The sequence below is a fragment of the Chaetodon trifascialis genome, chromosome 4, assembly GCF_039877785.1.
Source record: "Chaetodon trifascialis isolate fChaTrf1 chromosome 4, fChaTrf1.hap1, whole genome shotgun sequence".
NCBI classification, from domain to species: Eukaryota; Metazoa; Chordata; class Actinopteri; order Chaetodontiformes; family Chaetodontidae; genus Chaetodon; species Chaetodon trifascialis.
In genome coordinates, this window is record NC_092059.1 from 12,184,847 (window position 1) to 12,199,881 (window position 15,035).

Here is a 15,035-nt window from a genome sequence, read left to right on the forward strand (position 1 = left end):
GTGACACACGTCAGGACCGGGCTTCATGTTGGATATCTGCAGCTCATCCAGTGGGCATGTGAGCAAACTGCAGCACTGATTCAGCTGGTGCAACACGACAGCGAGAGGCAGTTTTCAACAACTTTATTGTATTTCTGAATGCATTTCAAGGAAGACAGACACAAAATGGATTTGAAATGATTTATTAGTGATTGACTTTTGAATGTTAAAACATCAAGAGGAGTCATGAGTATGAAAAATATAAAGGTGAACTGTGAGATTCAGTTACTCATTTGTGTGTTTTTTAAGTACTGCAGCATGGTCGCTCTGCTACTGAAAGGTGCTGTAAAGGATCTCCTTTATGCTCTTAAACTATGAGGTGTCATCTAAGAGGCTTTGGCAGCAAGTTTCCACCGTTGTAGCCACTGCTGATAAGTCAGTCCTCCTTTACTGACCTCAGGTAGGACATGCTGGGCAGGCTTCTCCCACCTAAATGTACAAAAACACACAAAACAGAAAAAGTTAACCAGCAAACCAGGCCCCTAAACTCCTGACTGGATGTACTCAATGTACTGATGATCCACTGTCATGGATGAGACACATTTCATAGTTTATAAAAGCAATTTGCTCAGAATCATTTAACAACAAAATTTAGTAAAAGAGTAACACGATACGTTAGTTACTTGTCAATCACATGCTAGTGTATATGGACTCCACTAGGGCAAAAAACATGAGTAATCAGATAGGTGATAGCATCAAAAAGATTCAAAGAATCTGGAGGAATCTCTGTACATAAGGGGCAAGACAGAAAACCAACACTGAATGCATGTGACCTTCAATCCCTCAGGCAGCACTGCAGTAAAAACAACATTACTGTAAAAAAGACATTACTACATGGGCTCAGGAGCACTTTGGAAAAATGTTGCTGGTAAACACAGTCTGTCAGTGCATCTACAAATGCAAGTTAAGACTCTACCAATGCAAAGTGAAAGTCATATATCAACAACATCCTGAAATGTTGCCAGCTTCTCTGAGCCTGAGCTCATCTGAGATGGATTCACAAACAGTAGAAAAGTACACTGTGGTCTGACAAGTCCACAAATGACTTTTGGAAATCATGAACGTCCTGTCCTCCGGGCTACAGAGGAAAAGGACCATCCACATTGTTAGCAGTGCAAAGTTCAAGCCAGCTGTGATGGTATGGGGGTGTGTAAGTGTCTATGCGGGTTTTGCAGCAACATATGCTGCCACCCAGACGACGTTCCTGCTTATTTCAGCAAGACAGTGACAAGCCACATTCTGCATGTACTACAACAGCTTTGTATTAAAAGAGTACAGGTAGTAGACTGGCCTGCTGTAGTCCAGACTGGTCTCCCATTGAAAATGTTTGGCTCATTATGAAGCACAAAACAACAAAGGGGACCCCAGACTGTTGAGCAGCTAAAGTCATATATCAAGCATGAATTGAAAAGAATTTCACTTTCAAAACTTCAAAAATATGTGTAGTCAAGTCTCAAACATTGACAGAGTGTTATTGTAAACACATACCTGTCCCACTTTTTCTGGAACATATTGCAGGCATCAAATTCAGAGGGGATATTTTCAGAAAACCAAGCGTATCAGTTTTAATATTAAATATCTTGTGTTTGTACTGTATTCATGATTAATATAGGTCAAGAAGAATTTGAAAATCATTGCATTCTGTTTTCATTTCACACAGTGTCCTAGCTTTTTTTGGAATGAGGGTTGTACTTCAGAAATGTGCCTCACCAATAAGAGATGGCAGTTTTGACTTGCGCCCCATAAGAAAGGCCTTGGGCGCAACGCTGGGTGAGGCCTCTGACTCTCGGTACCAGAGACTTCAGAAGCTTCTGATCCTCCTCCACAACCCTGGACAGCAGCGCTAAAAGGCACAATTTAGGTAAACAGTAGTTTTGTTGTCATTAAAATTGCTAAAAATGCTTCACAATTCTTTTGGTTCAGGTAACACAAATTCGTATCATCATATGCATCATATACAGTATATGTGTACACGGCTAAATACAGCATTACTTACTGTGTCATGATAGGCATGATAAAAGATTGACTCTTGATGAGTTCCCCTAATTACCTTTCTGATCAGATGCATGCAGCAATTCTGCTTCCTTCTGTATTTTCTGCAGAGTAGCAGAGTGAAGTTGCATCAACTGACGGAGAAAACGCAACTCAAGCTGCTGTGATCGCGTCTGGGAGCACAACTCCTCTGGAGCCTGGTGTGTAAGAGTGAGGAGAAAAATTAGTCTGTGTCAAAGTCAGAGAAAGAGGCAGAGGAGGAAAAAAAATCCCCCACATGAAATGTATATCTTATAAAAGCAGTTTGTAAGACTAGCATATGCCCCTAAAAGGCAAATTCACAACAGACTAGAAAACATAGGGCTGTTGGTGTTGAGCCTCTGTGCAGAAAAACTGATTTACATGGGTATTATTTTTATCAGCTCTGCTCGTGAGATGACTGGGGTCAAGCCATGGCAGTGAAAGTCAGCTGTTGAATCAAAACCACTTTGGGCATGTAGAGTTTAAGGAGCAGCAGTGTGAACTGTATGAGCCGCTGGAACAAATTTTGTAGAAATGCAACGAGTGTCCATGGGCAATCTTCACATGCAAGCCATCCATCACAATTTCATAAAGAGTGGGAAGTTAAATAAGTACTTAAAATGTATAGCTACAATGCTAGATTCTGAGAAATCACTGGAGTCAAAAGATACAAATGACTGAGCTGCCAGTTCTTTAATGACAAGACACATTACAACATTCACACTGTGAAGACAGCTGGTTTGATATCACAGCTAAGGGACGGACAAGCTGCTTGACAGAGTAATATGTTACCATAAATGCTTCATTTCAAAAGCACAGACCATACAAACGAGAGCTCTTGTGTGAAACTACAGCTATTATTCCTACTAAAGTCTGAAAAATTACTTTCTCACCCTTTAAAAGAAACGATTCAACAACATTTTAAAGGTCTTCCGCCAATTTAACAACACAACTGGTCTTTTGTAAAGTAGTTCAACACTTTTGAAACACTTTTTAAGAATGCTGAAAATGCATTATACCGCCACGATTTCATTATGTTTATCTGTTTTTCTGAATTGCTTTTGAATTGAATCATTAACCACTGATCCATCTTTAATCAAACTGACTAGCACATACAGTAAAGTGTTTCTCTGGAAAGAAGACAAAGAAGAAGGAGACCTCACTTCTGTTACGACAGATTGCTGCATTATATGCAGACTCACCCTGTACAGCGGGAATGCCAGGCTCTGACACAAGCTGCTGAAGGTCGGGGACTCTAAGCGATGGATGGACAACCACGATGCAGGGACTCTTTGCATTCTTAAACAACAGAAAAATATGTCACTTTGCCATTTTTGTTCAGCATTTGTCACCACTTGACAAGAGTGTGATTAAAAATGCCCCCCCTTCTGAGAATTTGTAGTTGATCATGAAATGCAACAAAACTCAACACAGGAGAGGGAAAAAAGTTGCAGCGTGTGTCACGTAACCCTTTTTGATTCGTTGCCAAATACGTGTTTTACTGGCAGTAATATACTTGGATATAAACATATGCTCAGTTTGGAGTCAGTTTAGGACCCTTTTTCCATGCTAGGTGCCAACAAAAATAATACTTCATTGGTTCATATACATACTAACCTGACAGGTTTTATCCCTTCAGTGATCAGGCAACTTGTTCTTACCCTTCGACAGTCCTACGGTCCAGAGCGAGAAGTGAAATCGTTCCCAACTGTCTGGCCTCCTTGGAAATGGAGTTCCTTAGACTATTGGCTGCAGTGGTGACATCATCAAACTGTGGCACCAGTTTGCTCTGGATGAATTCCTGTAGCTGAATTTAAAAAAAAAAAAAAAACGGAGACAGAAATCTTCAAGAGATGTTTAAAATTTTGCTTCTTTTTTTTTTTAATGGGAAAAGATTTTTAGTTTAAGAGACAGCATCATAGATGGAACATTCACCTCTGTGTGCAGACGGATCAGCTCTGTCTTGGCAGTGGAGTTTCCCTTAATCAGACCTCTGATGTGCTCCTGTCTCATAACCTGAGAGACAGAACAACAGAACATGTTTTAATGATACACGAGCAGAAACACCTCTGCACCTTTGGTTCAGAAAGGTTTGGCAAATGTTTCTCTCCAGACAGTTTAGAGACCACATTTCCTGAATAATTACTGATATATTCTGAAACATGCAGAAAATGTGACAAAGGTTATGAGAGGTCTCAATTCACTCTCACCACTAGCTGTCTGAAATCAAGGATGCTCTGCCACTGGCTGTGGAGGTTTCTCAGCACCTCCTGTCGGCTTCTGGCGTGCTGGTCAAGTTGGATACATTGGTCTCTGATATGATCCCTGGCTGCCGCCTTCATCACACACTGGAGTTCCACCTCTAGAGCTGACCTGACAGCAACAAAGAAAAAAACAATTATATCAAACAAGTTTTTCATTTGAGATCAGTCCCCTAATTTGACTATTAGCTATTTGTGTTTGTATTATTGCAAATGCAAACAAACAAAAAAAGCAAAATAAAGACAAAAGACAAAGACAGAGACTAAACTGAGAAAAAAAAATGTAAAGTTGCTGGACAATAATGAGCTCACAATACAAAATAATTCAGCACCATTATTCCTGGTGGGGATCTCATCAATTACTCTACAGTGAGTCAGCTTACAATGCCAAGGTATCGTTGTGGAGGTCATCCGCAGTACTAGACACCTCCAGCTCAGCCTCCTTCTTGTGGGCCTGCAGCTGGTTTCGGAGCTGCTGGACTCTGGCGCGAGTCTGGGCCAGTTTAACCAAACTCTGTTCCACTTCTTCCCAAGCAGCCTGAGACAACAAATGTGCAATTCCACAAATACAAATGTTTTAATCATCAATGCCAGTAAACGTGTCAACATGATTTCTTCTACTGTGAACTTCCTGAATATTATAATACAGCTTTTATGTGTGTCTGTGTTTAGCACCTCTAAGAGGGTCTGAACCGATGGCAACTCATTATCCTCCTCTGCTGACATGTCCAGTAGATGATTGCTTTCATAGCGGAACCTGCAATTAAAATGTTAGATAAATAATCTAACACTAAAATTATGTTGGTTTTTATAGCCTTAAAGGAAGAGAGAGTATTCTCAGAACATTAACGTTTACCTTAGAGCTGTCACATCTCGTGTCACATCCAGAGAGGCCACTCTCTCCTCTAGTTCCTTCTGCTCTCTGGAAACTAAATACTCCAATGCTGAGAGGACATGGTTTGGAGGATAACCAACCAACAGGTTCTGATAACATGACAGGCAACAACATGTTAATTCAAAGTCAAAATGAACCATATATACACCAGCACCAACATATCGAGCGAGTATTGATAAAAATACACCAACCTCCACAGCACTCAGCCAGTACTGAAACACAGCAGCCCTTTGTTCGCGAGTCATACTGAGTGGGAACAGAGAGAGAAGCAATTAATTCAAAAAGAAGAAGTTGACAATATTCTGAAAAATAGTTATTTGTTGATTTATCAAATACTGTATACACTGTAGTCCTTACTGTTTGGTTGCAGAGTGTGTGGTCTTCAGTTCACTCTCTTGTAACGACTGATAGAAGTGCACCCTGTCGTCACACAGCTCTCTCACTTCACGCTAACAGGACAAAACAAAAGAAATGGGATGGTTTTCTTCAGTTAGCAGCTGGTGTTTTACAGGCACCAGAATTCAGACATGAAACTGAAATGACAGAGAGTAAATATAATGCACTAAATAGTAAATACGGAGTGATTTTGGACACAACCATTTTTTCTCAGCATCTTTCTCAGTTGGCCTATTGATTCATTATTTTGGGGGCTCTTGGATGGAAACAGGTACTAATGGATAGTAGTAATGCACTGACACTGCATATGCCAGATGAAGTGCACTCTAAACTCTACTCAGCAAAAGACAGACCAGGTTTAGGCAGCTCTTACCAGGACCTGTGCCTCTGCTGCAGTTTTGAAGTTGAGTTTGTCACCATCACTGCTGCTTGAAGGCTTATCATCAAACAGCACTTCAACCTCTGCTTTCCTGGAATAAAACAATCCAGGTCTTACTTGTGTACTATATGATTAGTATGGATGTGAAAATGATCCTACTTTGTTACTTTTTATTTTACTTAAACCTTCAATATTCTGCCTTACTTAGCCATTTGTTCCAGTGCCTGGCAGTGCCCACTGATCTTCTGTATGTCATCAGAGAGCTCCTTCCGGCCCAAGATGCAGCGCTGCCTGAAGGCCTGTAAGAGCAGCTCTCTGCGGTGGCTATCCTCTACCTGGGCCCAGGTATGTCTAATGGACTGCTCTGTTAGTAAATAATAGAAAACACTGGCATTTACAATATTATTGAACTATGTAAGCAAAGCAAACAGCAGTGTATGAGCTGGCTTTCTGCTTTCTACCCACAGCAACTGTTAAAGGAGTAACGCAGCCTGATCAGATACCCAGTCCTTGGTGCATGTGATGACTAACCTTGTGTAGTCAACTGTTCCTCTGTTCCACTGATTTGAGAGTCCAGGTGACTGATCTCAGCTCTCAGCTGTTCTATCTTCTTCTGAAGCTCTCTCTGCTTAGCAGCCTCACTCTGGCCCTCAGCCTGCTTCAACTGAGTGAGCAAAAACACCAGCAGATTAAAAACACATTTCATTTTATCAGTGGCTTTCTGACTTAAATCAAAAACTCTTGTTTTCGTTATTGTGTATCATTAGTGTGATCACTCAAGACGCACCTGCACATCTAGCAGGTAAATGAACCACAAAGAAGGAAAACAAGTTGTAGCCTACCTCTTTGTCTTGAAGAACTTTGTACCTTAAAGATCATAATGTCAAGGAAATTACTGGATAAATGACAAATATATGTGGTCATGGTCATAGGATACCAAGGAGAGGGTATATTTAAAACTATTTTTGCGGTATTTATAAGATGCCGCAGTAGACAATTTACAGGAGTTAGAGAGGAGGAATAGGATGCAGCATAAAAGTCCCTGGGACCACCAGAGCCCCCCAAGAAAGCATACATTACAGCATATGTATGCTGTGCTTTGCATGCAACAAGAAGAGTGACAGGGTGTCCAAGTGGTGGCGGAGAGTCAATTGACAGAATCTAAACATGCAAACAAGTCTTGCACAAGATAGACTCTCTTAAGCTCATTTGATCTCTCAATGAAACTTACAAGGACAATTAAATAATTAAAATGTACACATAAAGTTGCCATGTCTATTGTAAAGACGAATCGGGGCCAGAAAGGATACCACTGGAGATTTCCACGCATGATCCTCACGTTCCTGTGAAAACAGAGAGACAGTCAAGAAGCTGTAATCCATTATTTAGCCATCTTCCCAGTCAGTCAGTCAGTCAGTGCAAAGAAAGAGAGACTGCAGATTACTTTACAGACCAAGGTATTTATCATTTGACCAGACAAATAGAGACTGAGTGAGTTCTGGGATGATACACAAGAAATCAGCAGTACTGTAACCATAGGTAAGTTACAGAAGAGGAAGGCAGTGTGAAGACTAACCTCTGTTGAAAAATGTGTTGAATGACATATTTCCATATTGACTTCCCTGTCCCAACACAGAGCCTAGAAAACAAACGATCAGCATTACGCTTGTTCAACGCTGCAAAGTCAGCATCAATTGTGAGGACCTTCACGTTTAATTACGACAATAGGGAAAGTATAGACGAGCTGATACCCACGTTTTGAAATAGCTGTCATTTGGAAGGCTGTCCGGGGGTAGATTGAACTCTTCTGTCGCCCATCGTTTCAACTCCTGCACAAGATTTCTGTCAGCCATCCTGACACACAACAGAAAAAACGTAAACAACATATAGCGAGCGAGCTAGCTAGCATCACCAACAGGGTACGTTTTTGTCAGCTGGTTAGCATTATTTCGCTAATTTAGCTAGTTATAGTCCTTGAACTTACTCTGCTCCTGTGGAATATACGTCTTGGCTTTAATACAAGTTATTTAACTTCGTAATGGATTTTTTTTTTAATCTTAAATACTCAAAGTTTCAACTTCCCGCCTGTTCACAGTATTTCCGGTTAGCATATCCGTTGAGGCTAGGAAGCGCCGTAAGCGCCTACCAGCTTTAAACGAAACCACACCCACTTCCGGAAGCCACTGCCCGGTTGTCGCCTGCTGTTGTCATGGATACGTTATTATGGACATAGATTTATTAATGAGGAAATCCCTCATAATAAAAAGGAACGGACTGACTCCACAATTAACTATGAACAGCTTTAACAAGAGCTGCTTGAGTATGATGCCACAAAAACCAAGAAGTTTGTGAGCATTTTGGCAAATATACACAGGTAACATGTATATATACATAAGACATTAGTTGATCCAAATTTTAATTTTTTTAATTTTAGTAATTTTTTAAATACTCTCTGGTTATACACCCAGTATAATCACTTTTGTTAGAAAGTTGTATGAATGCACTGTTCCATTGACATGAATACATAAAAAAGGCAACTTGACCACATCTGTAAACAGTCAAATGATACCACATTGAATTAAATGGTGAAATAAACACACTTCAAGCATGTTAAATCACCACTCAAAGGACAGTCTTGCTGACAATCCAACATATTTGTCATATGGATGAGATGCATAAACTTTATACTGTACAATCACATCATACTTTTAAATTGTGATTTTAAGATGCAGCATCACAAAATCTAATCGACAACCAAAGTGCAACCAAACTTAAAGTCCACAGAAATAAATGATAATGGTATTTTAGAATGCCAAAAAGAAAATATACACTGAGTCCCACACAAGTCCTTCAGTTTCATCTTTTATTTCTTCCTTTGAAATGGCTGAGGCTCAGGAGGTAGAGCAGGTTGTCCACTAATCAGAAATCCAGTGGTTAGATCCCTGGCACCTCCGTCTGCATGTTGAAGTATCCTCCGGCAAAATACTGAAATCCAAACAGCTCCCGATGGCACTATGACTGTGAATTTGTGTGTGTGTGTGACTGTGTGTGAATGGGTGAATGTGGCATGTGTTGCAAAGCGCTTTGAGTAGTCAGTAGACTAAAAAAGTGCAATATAAATGTAGTTAATTCAATCCATTTACCTTTACTGCAAACAATCAACCATGTAGTACACAGTATGCCTAGATGCACAGCATTAGACTTTCTGTCTACAGGAGCAAAACACTGCGTTATTTGAGCCAAACACTCTCAACCTTAGTACTCTAAAGATCACAGTAAGCATGGTGCACATACTTCAAAGGCCTTAGTAGGTGATTAGGTTTAGTTTTTATGTTTTAGTCATAATGTGTAATGGCATTTTTTTTCCATTGAAGCCACTGCAGCATTAAATAAATAAGACCTGAGTTAAACAAAAACTAAGAATGCTCTCTCCACAATGTAGATTCCACAACAATGAAAATGGTGTCAAAATATTTTTAAGTAAGGCCTATGACATCTTGAATCCACTTATACATTTTTTAAAAAGTAAAAAAAAAAAAAAAAAGACTACATTCATAATGAGAGCACAAAAGTCAAAAAGAATTTCCCAAACAATTGTTAGCGTGAAACAAAACTTGCTCAGTTGCTCTCGCTGCCATTTCCTCTGTGAAAACATGTCACAAGACGCATTAGCTTGTACTGTATGTCCTTAGCACCGTGTCGATGAGCGATCCAGTGGCGATGCCGGGATCCACTCAAGCTGGACTTTTAGAGTTTCATTGTTTGCTTAAAGTTACCGTATCCTGGTGAAGAGATTTAAAACTGATACAGATTCCTGAAGCAAAAAACGAAAAACCATGGTTAGTTGTTTATGAGGGGGGTTGTAATTGCAGAATTCTGTTCCCAAAAAGTGCTATCTTACCTTTGTTGACCTTGTTTTACTGAATACGTTCCAGAAGCGTAGAGTCTCATCTCCAGCTCCTGTCACTATGGCCTCACCATCCGGGGACATGGCCTAATATTTAAAATAAATAATCTAATCCATGAATCTGTCAGATGTCCTGGCAAATATGGGCAGCTTTTCCATGAACATCAACACCAAGATCACAGAAAGAAAACACACACTGACCAGGTAGAGCACTCTGTAGGAGTGTCCTGTGAGTTTGGCAACCTGAGTGAGAGCTGGATATTTCCACACCAAGATCTGGTTCTGAGAGTAGCCATGGGTGCTCACCTGCAGAAAGAGGAATATTAGAGATCAATTAGGGCTTTGTGTAATTCACTGTTGATAAATTATACCATTTTTGTTAAAACTACCAGCACAGACAGCTGAATATTTTACACTGAATGCGAAGGATATGAAAAAAGAAAGTGCAAACAGGTGCATTTTCTAGAGCATCTCACAATTAAAAATAGAAACAGTGTAAAGGCCTACCTCATAAGAGGTTTATTAAAAAAAACACCCCATTTGGTGTCTTTATTCTGAGAACCACTGGCACTAGATGGAGCTACCAATTGTCTTGGTTTATCGAAATGTGGCAATGTATCACAGTTAATATGGACACAGCCTTGAGGAGTACTGACCCCCTTGGACTTGCTCGCCTGTTTTAGTTTTTAACACTGAATTGCCATGGATGTAGATTACAGAATAGGTAGTGTCAGTGAACTGGGGCCAACAACAGACAGAGACTAATGCCAAGGTGACAGATCTCTGCAAACAATGTGTATCCGAAGTCACTCACCAGCTCATTAGCATGTTTGGACCAGGCCAGGTTGCAGACCTGAGAGCCGGTGTCCATACACTGCAGAGGCTGCGAGGTCAGGGTGTTCCAAAATCGGATGCAGCGGTCAGCAGTGCCGCCCCCTGAGGCCAGCAGGCCGTGCTGGTGGGGGGACCAGGCAATGGCTTTCACTGCAGCCAGGTGATCAATGTATGTTTGCACGGGGCTCAGTGAGGAGTGGTTCCAAACCAGCAGCTGAGATGACAAACAACAACATCAGTGGATAGAATGAGTAAATGCACAAAGAAAGGCGCGTTTAATAACAATAACAACTGTACCTTGTTGTCGTTGCCACCAGATGCAAGCAGCTGATGGTCAGTGCTCCACTTTAAGCCACACACTTCCTGTCTGTGTCCCTGCAGCCGTCTCTCTGACTGGAGTGGAGGGGTCCGCACATCTCTTTGAAGAATCATACGATCACGGCTTCCTGACGACAACTGGTCTGCATTCCATGCTAACGCTCCTGCAGACACAGAAAAGCTACATTTTTGTTTGGTCGCAGTCTCGACATTTGAATAAATGCATATTTTCTGTCAGAAGACAACCATCGGGAATGTCAAGCATGAATTCATCTTAAGGGTGACCACTCTAAGTTCTTTTTATTTTCAGTTCAACTGTTTTCATTGTGACTTGAGCACTCCTATCAAGGCACTGCATAACCCATGCTCAGAGTTTATTAAACAGGGCAAATGTTCTCACCGACTCTAGCTGTGTGTCCTTCCAGGGAAAAGAGTTTCTTCCCAGCAGCAGCATCCCAGATCTGAACATAACCTTTGTGAGTCCCCACTGCCACCAGGTTACCCTGAAAATGCAAAGAATCCCTTCATTAACAAAATCTAATTGCTCCAAAGTCCACCATGACAGTTTCCTGAAGGCACTGAACTATGTGTACTTACCCTTTCAGACCACCCAACTGATGTAACTGAGTCTCCTTCCACTGATAAATCACACAGCCTTGTTACCTGGGGAAAAGACAATTTATATACATCATCGATTCAAAAATCGCGTTCCAAAAAGAGTCGAGTGAACACTCTGCAGTACCTGGCTGGTGCAGGCACTCCACAGGTAAACACATGTACCCAGCCCGACACTGAGCACGTTGAGAGACGACCAGTCCACCAAGTTGAGGTAGAAATCATCCTGCAGCTCTGGAGCATCCAGGACTTTAAAAGGGATCTTTGAGATCTTGCGAGTTGGCTTTCTTGGTGAACGCAGTAACTTCTGACTGCAACGGGAAGAGCCGGACATTAAGAAACCCTGATGCCACAATTTATCTGAATGCAGTGATCAACAATAAGAGATCTAAAAGCAACATTTTGTCTCTACCTTTTGTTGCTGACAGGTGATAGAGAATAGGGGGAGATGTTGGTGCCATTGTCCGGTGAAAATCTTTTGGTATCAAGTGAATACTGCAAAGTACACAAAGCCAAATACATAATCATATTCTCTCCCAGCTTCATTAAAATAACATAAACCACTGAAGAAAAACTGAACTGCCTGAAGAGTGATGCTCTACTCTTTGATTTTGTTTTGGTCCCTACTCAAGACTCAGAGAGCATACTGCATGCATCTGTTCTCACATTATATGATCAATGTGCAATATAATTCAGTCTATAAGGAGCACGAGATGAAATGTTCTTACAGTGAAGAGACTTCTCTTCTCTGGGGTCGATGGCTGTAGACGCCTGTCCTCTGTCTGCGGGTCCTGGATCTTTTCTATTCCCGCTCCCAGCAGCTCATTCTTCAGCAAAGCAGAGTAGGCCAGCCCGTCTGCTACAAGGATTTATACATGAGCACAAAAATAAATTCCTAAGCACACATAAGTAAGTAACATATTGACTTAAATATGCTTAACATAACAATGTACTGACCTTTGATATTATCAGAAGTGGCATCCTTTGTTTTTCTGTTCTGATTTGGTGACTTTTCATTTTCCTGAAAATCACAAAGATGTTGTCATGACTCATCAGACAAAACATTCATACAGCAATCAGCTTCACCTAAACACAGTGAAACACTACATTTCTCTACTTACAGACACACTCCCAATAAATTTAGGCAAAAAAATGTTCATACATTGATCCTGTGGAAGTTGATATTCCAGTTTGCTCCCGCTCTGGTCGGAATGAATCTGTCTCCAAGTTTACTGGGTGAGGATAATGGGGAGCTCGTGGGTGTCCGGCCGTGCAGACTCTGAGTAAGTTTCTGCAAAACCAACAAATTAAGTGTATTTGTTTAGGAATTTATAAGAAGTTTGGTCCTTTTTTGATTAGTTCATTTCTAATTTAACTGGATAATACCACAAGTTCGGTGTTGATGTACAACATATACATTATTAAGGAACACAGAAAGACAACTAACAGCTGAGAGGAGAAAAGCAGGAAAAGACTCACAGAAGGGCTCAAGTTGTCATTTTGAATGTTGATCTGGCGGAGGAGGCGATGTTCATACTCGGGATCCATCCTGATCCCACAGCCACAGGCTGGGACGTTGGGGGACTGCCTAACACACACAAAAACGATTTCACCACATTAATTGTAACATTATTTAATTATTTTTGTTCGTTTTTGTGCCTGTATCCCATAACACAATGTTAGAAAGACTGCTAAAAGATCACGCAGTATACTGAAAATACTGATTTGAACGTGTAAACCCACAGTTAAAAATAATGTCTTCATTTTGTTAGAAATCAAAGCACTTTTTTAAAGACATCTCTCCATCTGCTGATCCTACCTTATCAAATACCCTGATTATTTGTGTTATACAAACCATAACAGCATGCCACTTATTCAGTGCCATTTAAACTGAAATAAACCCAATGCTAGTTTTAACTAGCAGTGAAATCACTCTGTTACGGCACGATTCACTTTCGACCAGTTCAAATGACACTTTAAGTTAAGCGTAAAGATCGCTTGTGCGTCGTTAACTGTCATCAGATGGTTTCTTTACAGTCATGTTTATACTAAAAAAAAAAGGCAAGCTAGCTAATGATAACGTTAGCTAATTTGGCTAGTGGCTAATCTAATCATCGCAACAGACGACAGAAGTTACATACAACAGCGAGCCAGTCCCTGAACGTCTCCACACAAATGGCAAACAGGAACAGGAACAATTGGCGGATAAATCAGATGAAATCAAGCGATGTATTCAAAGTTCTTCACTCTCAGGTGTACTTCAGTTCACTTTAGCTTAGGTGGAAGTGACATTGCATTGTGGGATTTTTGACACCCCTGTGACGTATGCCTCTCAAATGAAAACACGGAAATGCTGCATTTGTTGCCACAGCTATCTGCTTCAACCGGCGACTGAACATGTGGGGGTTTGCAGGTAAATAAGGGATGATGTCTAGATTCGCAACCAACAAAATAGTACACTGTATCGTAAACTGTACTTCCCCACTTAATGTATAAACTTATTTCTAACAGTAAAAGTCTTCAGATGGATAGATCTTAATAAACGGCTACAGGAAGTAATTCAACTCCATGAAACACGAGGGGAACCCCTGATGTAGATCAAACTGAAAAACCGTTTAAGTTTAATACAAGTGAATATATTACATCTTATTGTGTGTGAATATGGGTGAGTTCCTTGTCATGTCCAAGTACCAGACATAGAGGGCGCGCTTGTCCTATGTGCAAAGTCCTTAGACCCTGTTACAGGCAGGAGAGACTGTGGTGTAAGCGGTCTTCCTGTGGTGGACCCAGTATTTTGATTAAAATTCTTACCTGGGTGAACATACCAAATTACTATGTCGCAATCACAATGGAATTAAAGTACCATAAGTACTGATTATACAGAGTTACTCATTTCACAATAATTTATCATTGAATAATCATAATTAGTGATGCAGCTGGTAATGGTTGGACCAATTTGAATGACTTTATATACTACTGGTTAACTTAGCTTATAATACTTTGTTGATTTGTATTTTATATTGATAATCCAAATCTTCAAAGTAACTAGTAATTAAAGCCATCAAATAAATATAGTGGTTTAAAACAAACACATTATTTGCCACCAAACGGTAGTGGAGTAAAAGTATGAAATAGCATAAAATGGAACTATTGTACTTGAGTAAAAGTACTCAGTTACATTCCACCAATGTGTCCACTTTGTCAGATCATATTGTCCAGTACAGAACTTGTTTTCTGTCGCTTGTAATGTCGTGCCTTGCTCAAGGACACTTAAATAAAGTGGATGCCTCCTGTGTGCCTCAGTAAAGATTCACTCCACTGAACACTTTTTGGGCTCATTATTTGTCTGACGTCCCAGTACGACAGAGCGACTCTTCC

The 15,035-nt window shown here is 40.5% G+C and overlaps 2 protein-coding genes across 4 annotated transcripts; both read right to left on the reverse strand.

Moving 5' to 3' along the window:
* Positions 1–167: 167 nt before the first annotated feature.
* On the reverse strand, positions 168–8,119 carry haus5 (HAUS augmin-like complex, subunit 5). Its single transcript, XM_070961085.1, has 20 exons — positions 7,968–8,119; positions 7,739–7,837; positions 7,560–7,622; positions 7,294–7,326; positions 6,826–6,850; positions 6,515–6,647; positions 6,188–6,347; positions 5,978–6,074; positions 5,566–5,657; positions 5,400–5,454; positions 5,170–5,297; positions 4,989–5,070; positions 4,697–4,851; positions 4,263–4,425; positions 3,988–4,068; positions 3,714–3,859; positions 3,255–3,351; positions 2,090–2,228; positions 1,750–1,882; positions 168–468 (listed from the first exon to the last, which is right to left on the reverse strand). Exons 2-20 carry the CDS (start codon positions 7,834–7,836, stop codon positions 366–368), a joined length of 1,983 nt encoding a protein of 660 aa, XP_070817186.1. The 5' UTR covers position 7,837; positions 7,968–8,119; the 3' UTR covers positions 168–365.
* A 252-nt stretch (positions 8,120–8,371) lies between these two features.
* LOC139330619 (fizzy-related protein homolog) lies at positions 8,372–13,975 on the reverse strand. 3 transcript variants are annotated; one of them, XM_070961631.1, is made up of 14 exons: positions 13,799–13,975; positions 13,137–13,245; positions 12,820–12,948; positions 12,615–12,678; positions 12,386–12,516; positions 12,070–12,152; positions 11,785–11,968; positions 11,640–11,705; positions 11,443–11,545; positions 11,022–11,206; positions 10,705–10,938; positions 10,092–10,196; positions 9,885–9,977; positions 8,372–9,797 (listed from the first exon to the last, which is right to left on the reverse strand). In XM_070961631.1, the coding sequence occupies exons 2-14, from the start codon at positions 13,203–13,205 to the stop codon at positions 9,756–9,758; spliced, it is 1,488 nt and encodes a 495-aa protein (XP_070817732.1). In that variant the 5' UTR covers positions 13,206–13,245; positions 13,799–13,975; the 3' UTR covers positions 8,372–9,755. The 3 variants fall into 3 exon arrangements, with proteins under 3 accessions (XP_070817732.1, XP_070817735.1, XP_070817734.1); XM_070961634.1 differs by having other exon boundaries at positions 12,386–12,513; positions 13,137–13,241; positions 13,799–13,937; XM_070961633.1 differs by having other exon boundaries at positions 13,137–13,241; positions 13,799–13,937.
* Positions 13,976–15,035: the final 1,060 nt, after the last annotated feature.

Excerpts from the sequence above, each read along its gene's own strand:
- haus5 (XM_070961085.1), bottom strand. The coding sequence starts at position 7,836 with ATGGCTGACAGAAATCTTGTGCAGGAGTTGAAACGATGGGCGACAGAA. Across the intron at positions 7,327-7,559 it reads CAACACATTTTTCAACAGAG|GAACGTGAGGATCATGCGTG; the intron begins GTTAGTCTTCAC and ends CTGTTTTCACAG. Across the intron at positions 3,860-3,987 it reads TGATCCGTCTGCACACAGAG|CTACAGGAATTCATCCAGAG; the intron begins GTGAATGTTCCA and ends TTTTAAATTCAG.
- LOC139330619 (XM_070961631.1), bottom strand. The coding sequence starts at position 13,205 with ATGGATCCCGAGTATGAACATCGCCTCCTCCGCCAGATCAACATTCAA. Across the intron at positions 11,706-11,784 it reads GGAGTGCCTGCACCAGCCAG|GTAACAAGGCTGTGTGATTT; the intron begins GTACTGCAGAGT and ends TCTTTTCCCCAG. Across the intron at positions 9,978-10,091 it reads CCTACAGAGTGCTCTACCTG|GCCATGTCCCCGGATGGTGA; the intron begins GTCAGTGTGTGT and ends TTTAAATATTAG.